General features: G+C 46.0%; 1 protein-coding gene across 1 annotated transcript; it reads left to right on the top strand.

Annotated features, from left to right (window-relative positions):
• The first annotated feature begins 4,232 nt into the window (after nucleotides 1-4,232).
• Nucleotides 4,233-5,792, top strand: LOC123327206. Its single transcript, XM_044922917.1, has one exon. The coding sequence runs from the start codon at nucleotides 4,356-4,358 to the stop codon at nucleotides 5,286-5,288; it is 933 nt and encodes a 310-aa protein (XP_044778852.1). The 5' UTR covers nucleotides 4,233-4,355; the 3' UTR covers nucleotides 5,289-5,792.
• Nucleotides 5,793-6,221: the final 429 nt, after the last annotated feature.

Below are 6,221 nucleotides of genomic sequence, written 5' to 3'. Positions count from 1 at the left end.
CAAAAAATACAGATTTCTTCCCAATACGTGTAAATGTTAGGAAAAAAAAGCCAACATTAGTAATACAGTTAGGGGCAGATTAGGGCTAGGAAGCGGATCTGGTCTATCTGAGATAAGGGAAGCGACAGGAACTAAAGAAAAAGACCAGTCGGTTCAATCCGAAGACAATAATCCCACCAACACTATGGATTCCGGTAACGACATAGGGCCAATAAGTCCTATCGTTAATTCATCAACAAACACACCCCTTAATCTACAACAATTACTAACCCTTGTACATCAACTACCAACCTACGAAGGCCCACCTGACAATCTTGATAGATTCATAGACAGAGTAGATCAGCTCCTTTTGTTAGCCTCATCAGTGGACCAAGCAACAGGCGGACAGTACTTACTTGGAACTATCCGTGACAAAATTAAAGGCAGGGCAGACGAAGCACTGAATGTCTGCGATGTACTCCTTACTTGGGATGACATCAAAATAAACCTCAAGCGACTATACGCTAGCAAGAAAACAGAAGAAATGCTTGTTAGAGAGCTACACAACCTTCCGGACGGACTCAGTATGGGAAAATTGTATTACTCAGCCGCTAAATTAAGAAGCGATTTAATGTCACTCGCTAGAGAAGCCGACCCAGTGCACACTCTCTCGCGGCCAAACGCGACCAATACGATAGATTCTGCCTAAATACATTCCTAACTGGATTAAAGGACCCACTTAGATCAGCCATTAGGAATCAAAGGCCAGAGACAATCGAGAAAGCATACGAGTACGGTCAGATTGAATTAAATTTCCATAGAAGCCTGAACAAACACCAAGATAACACCGAATTTTTCACTACACAAAGTAGATAGTAGATTTCCTAACAACTAAAGGTCAAAAGTTACACAAACAAAAAATTAGAAAAACAGTTAAGAAAACAGTGGTAGGAACATAAGAAAGACAAGCACTATTTAATTAATATATTATTATCAAACTAAGTAACATAAAAACCCACATTAACAAGAAATAACACTTATTCATTATAAAGTAGAAATAGCTCCAATTTAGACACTTTGATTACGTAAATAAAGTAGTCGATAGCCATTAGCCAGTAAACTAAACATTATCCCTAAACTGTTATTTCATAAGAAACAAATAATAATATAAGATATAAATTAAGTAAACAAAATGTAACTTTAGCATTAGATGTAACGTTTATATACACAACACTCATGTTTAACATTAAGATACCCATTTCAAAAAAAAAACTTTTAAATTCAAAATATCGTCGGAGTTCGTGGCATATACCAACAACACGCCGCCTAATCACCTTGCTCCGATCCGGCCATTTCCCATTACGGCCTTCTCTTCGGACTGGGGGGGGAGGAGTTAACATACCCCCTCTCTCGGTCTACCCAGTACTGCAACTGAGAGCCGAGCGAAAATTCAACGAAGATCGCCAATACGAACTCTGACGAAGATATTTGGGAGAAACATACATATACATATTTGTAATAAAGAATTCATGTTCATTCTTATTTCACACCTCAAACTACTCAGTCGTTTCGTCTCAGTCCATCCCAACCGCGAAAGCTGCGCCCCAGGCCTACATTTCCTCTGGCTGTCGGTTGCCTCCATGCGATACAGAAGTTTTCGCAGGCGACCACTTCGCTGGCCGACTTTCCGGGATCTTTACACCTCCATTTATATCAATAATCCACGGATGACTTCGGTTGAAAAGTTATTCCATTTAAATGCCAAAACAAGTGGCGACGCGCATGCCATAGTTTCGATTTCGGCTCTCACCAACGAGGGTTTCCGCTCTGCGTGGGAAGAGCGTTTCGAAAATAAACGATTGTTGGTAAACAGTCAATTGAAAATACTGTTTGATGTACAGTCGATACCACAGGAATCTGGGGCGGCCTTGAAGGTACTGCAAAGTACTGTTCAAGGTTGCTTGACTGCCTTAGAACTGTCAGGCATCAACACTGAGAACTGGAACTGCCTTCTGGTATATCTGTGCTCCCGTACCGAGTCAGTCGCATTCCAAAGCGATAAACTCAAGTGGGCCCTCTAGAAAATTAAATTCCTACGAGACGAAAGTGGCTCCAAAATTGAAAAGTTGCGACTTGTGCAACAAGGAGAACCATCCTGTCCGTGTATGTCCGCGGTTTCTCCAAATGTCGGTTGACGACCGGTCAGCCTACATTAAACGGAAGCAGTTATGCTTAAACTGCTGCGCAACGGGACATCAGCTTCGTGAGTGCAAAAGCACTCACAATTGTTTTACTTGCCATGGCCGGCATCACACGTTGTTGCACCGAAACAACCTCTGTTCCAGCAATTCAAGCCCTTCAAATCCTGCAAGGCCAATTTCCGCTAATCAGGCCAATTTCGTTCCAAATGAGCAAGCCGGTGTTCAAAATTATTTCGCCACGGGCTCAAGAGCTATCCTTCTTGGCACTGCCATAATCAATATCTCCCATCTTGGCACTAACTTTAAGGCACGCGCCCTGATCGACTCCGGATCAGAAGCGACATTCATAACCGAGCGACTGTTCAATCTAATTAGATTGCCATTCCAGGTGGTTCAAGCCCAAGTCTCTGGCTTAAACCAAACAGTAGCTGCTCAGTCCAAGAAGCTCTGCAGTTTCACCATCCGATCTCCGACTAGGCCCGCGTCGCAGTTGGAGACGACGGCCTATGTCCTCCCTCAACTAGCCGGAAATCTGCCTTCCTACCCAATTCCGCAAAATTTCCTTCGGGATCTTCCCGATTTTCCACTGGCGGATCCAAAATTCTATGAGAGCGCACAAATAGATGTACTTATCGGAGCCGACATCCTGCCTTCGGTGCTTCTCAGTGGAGCAAAAACCAACATATGTGGCTCTCTCTTGGGGCAAGAGACCATTTTCGGCTGGGTACTAACTGGGCCAGTGTCAGCCTCAGCCCAAAGCAGAATTTCCTCTTTTTCGACACAGATCTCCCACGCGTACGATAATTCACTGTACAAACTCCTCACAAAATTTTGGGAGGTGGAGGATATACCAACAAAGTCGGTAAAAGAATCCGATTCCATGTGCGAGAAGAATTTCCTTCAAACGACCACGAGAAACGAGTGCGGCAAATATGTCGTTACTCTGCCTTTTCGCGACCCAGAACATATCGGGTCCGGGCTAGGGCATTCTAGGTCTTTCGCATTGGCTCAGTTCTTAAGAAATGAGCAGCGTCTAAAAAGATATGAGGCCTTGAAAGCGAGATACGATTCGGTGATCGAGGAATATCTCGACTTAAAGCTCATGCGACAGGTTCTTCCTACCCATGATTGCAACGCCTATTATATGCCACATCACGCCGTCTTAAAACCGGAAAGCGTAACTACTAAACTCCGTGTAGTATTCAATGCCTCCAGCCCTTCATCGAATGGTACCAGTTTAAATGATATCCTTCATGCTGGCCCTGTCTTACAGTCCGACTTGACCATTCAAATTCTGAAGTGGCGCTATTTCCGATACGTGTTCAGCGCCGATATCGAAAAAATGTATTGGCAGATCTGGGTAGATCCGAAACACACTCCATTCCAGCGAATACTTTTCCGTAACAATAGAGGGGAAATCAGAGATTTCGAATTAAAAACAGTAACCTTTGGAGTCAATTGCGCGCCTTTCCTGGCCATCCGGGTACTGCAGCAGCTAGCAGCTGACGTAGAACTCAGCCATCCAAAAGCTAGTAATGTCATTCGAAATTTCATGTATGTGGATGATGATCTAGCCGGAGCGGACTCCACGGAAGAGCTCATGGTGCAAGAGCTCCGAAACGCTCTGAATTCCGCCGGATTTCCATTGAGGAAATGGACCTCCAACCAAAAGGAAGTTTTAGCGGCCATTCAGAGCAACCATCTTTTAAATACTGATTTTCTCGAGATCGATTTAGAAAGTACTGCCAAAACCCTCGGTATTCGCTGGAAGGCAACCTCCGACGAATTCTTCTTCGTCCCGCCAGAGTTGGCTATCGAAACGTCCTTTACAAAACCCCAAGTCCTGTCCCAAATTGCCAAATTGTTCGACCCTGCAGGCTGGTTAGCGCCGTTTATCGTTCGAGCTAAAATTTTCATGCAGGAGAGTTGGCTGCAGGAGCTTGGGTGGGACGAAAACATTCCAAATGAGCTTTTTCAGCGATGGCTTAATTTTCTCCAAAGTTATTCGTTTTTAGACCAGATACGCATTCCACGCTGGCTATCGTTTCGTCCGGATTTCAAGGTCGAGCATCATGGCTTTTGCGATGCGTCGCAAAAGGCTTATGGGGCGGCCATATATGTGTCAGGTTGACTTCATGTTTATTCTTTTCTTTTATTAATGTATTACAATAGTTTATGTCTTCAGTATACATCTCATTCATTGTTCACGCCGCGATCACACGTCCGCACTCCCTGGCATCTCGCAGCAACTCCCCCTCTCTCCTGCTCTTTCTCTTGACATATGTCCGCGTAGAAGTGGGCAGCACCATTATGGTGCAACTCCTAACCGCGAAAACACGGGTAGCACCAGTCAAAACGGTTTCGTTCCCAAGACTGGAGCTGTGCGGAGCGTTATTGCTTTCCGAAATGGCTGCAGCCATCATTCCGCAGATGCCTACGATTAACTCCGAACTTTACTGTTGGACGGACTCCACGATCGTGCTTGCATGGTTAAGCAAGCCAGCGTGCCAGTGGACCACATTTGTAGCCAATAGGGTGACGAAGATTGCCCAGGCCACAAAAACAGAGAATTGGTCTCATGTTCAATCTGAGCATAATCCAGCAGACCTGGCAAGTAGAGGAGTTTCCCTCCAAGATCTAGCCGATAGCCAGTTATGGTGGCACGGACCGACTTGGTTGCAAAATCCACGCAACCAATGGCCAACTCAGGTCGACAACGCTCCGGTGACCGACCTGGAGAAGCGTGCTCTAAAAGTCCATCTCGCAAAAGCTCCTTCTGAAGAGTTGTTGGCACGTTTCTCCAAGCTAGAGAAAGCTCTACGAGTCCTTGCTTATGTTCATCGCTTCATTCAGCGGTGCAGGAAGCAGACATCTCCATCTGATGTGCATCTACTGGCCACTGAAATCGCCGCCGCCGAGCGGTTCCTAATTTCGAACACTCAGCGCAGAGAATTCCCTGTGGAATATCACTGCCTAAGTGAAAAGCGTCCAGTGCCAAGTGCAAGTGCCATCCTAAGCATGAACCCGTTTCTAGATCCGCAAGGACTGATCAGGGCGTGCGGCCGTGTGGCGGCTTCCGAAAGCCTTCATCCAGCCGGCATCCAGTGATTCTTCCGTATAACTGCCTGCTTTCTCGCCTCCTCATCGAATAACTCTCCATGGTGGTAACCAGTTAATGGTGCGCCTCATCCGGTCGAAATACTGGATTCCGAGAATTAAGAACCTGATGAAGGCAGTAGTAAATTCGTGCAAAGTATGTGTGATCCACAAAAAGCGGTTGCAAAGCCAACTGATGGGTGTCCTGCCCAAAGAAAGAGCATCATTCTCCCGACCATTCAGGTATACTGGCATGGATTACGCCGGTCCGTTCGATATAAAGAACTATACGGGAAGAGCATGTCTTATTACAAAGGGGTATGTGTTAGTTTTTGTTTGATTCTCCACCCAGGCCATTCATTTAGAGCCTACATCTGACTTAACGACCGAAAAGTTTCTTGCCGCTTTCTCTCGTTTTGTATCCAGAAGAGGGTGTCCACGTCAAGTCCAGTCAGACAATGGCAAAACCTTTGTTGGCGCTGCCACCCTGCTTTCCCGCGATTTCCTTCAAGCCGTAAAAGAGTCGGTGACGAATGCCTATATTCATCAAGAGATGCAATGGCAATTTATTCCTCCGCGGCCACCCCATATGGGAGGCCTTCGGGAAGCAGGCGTAAAAAGTTGCACTGCCACACGAAAATACACGTTCGAAGAGCTCTCCACGCTCTTGGCAAAAATAGAAGCGTGCCTTAACTCCAGGCCGCTCTCTCCTATGTCTGAGGATCCGACAGATTTGCTGGCTCTGACGCCAGGGCATTTCCTTGTCGGGGGACCCCTTATGTCCACGGTGGAACCCGAAGTAAAGGGGGAAATGAAATCCCTTCTTAATCGGTGGCAGCATTTGAAAGCTCTCCACCAGCAGTTCCGTGTGCGATGGAAAAAAGAGTACCTTAAAGAACTCCACAAGCGTTCTAAATGGCAGTCCCCGTCCAAAAATCTCCGCAT

This window comes from Drosophila simulans, chromosome 3L (genome assembly GCF_016746395.2).
Source record: "Drosophila simulans strain w501 chromosome 3L, Prin_Dsim_3.1, whole genome shotgun sequence".
Lineage (NCBI taxonomy): Eukaryota > Metazoa > Arthropoda > Insecta > Diptera > Drosophilidae > Drosophila > Drosophila simulans.
Note: the sequence above shows the minus strand (reverse complement) of the source record. Positions and strands in the feature narration are given on the sequence as shown.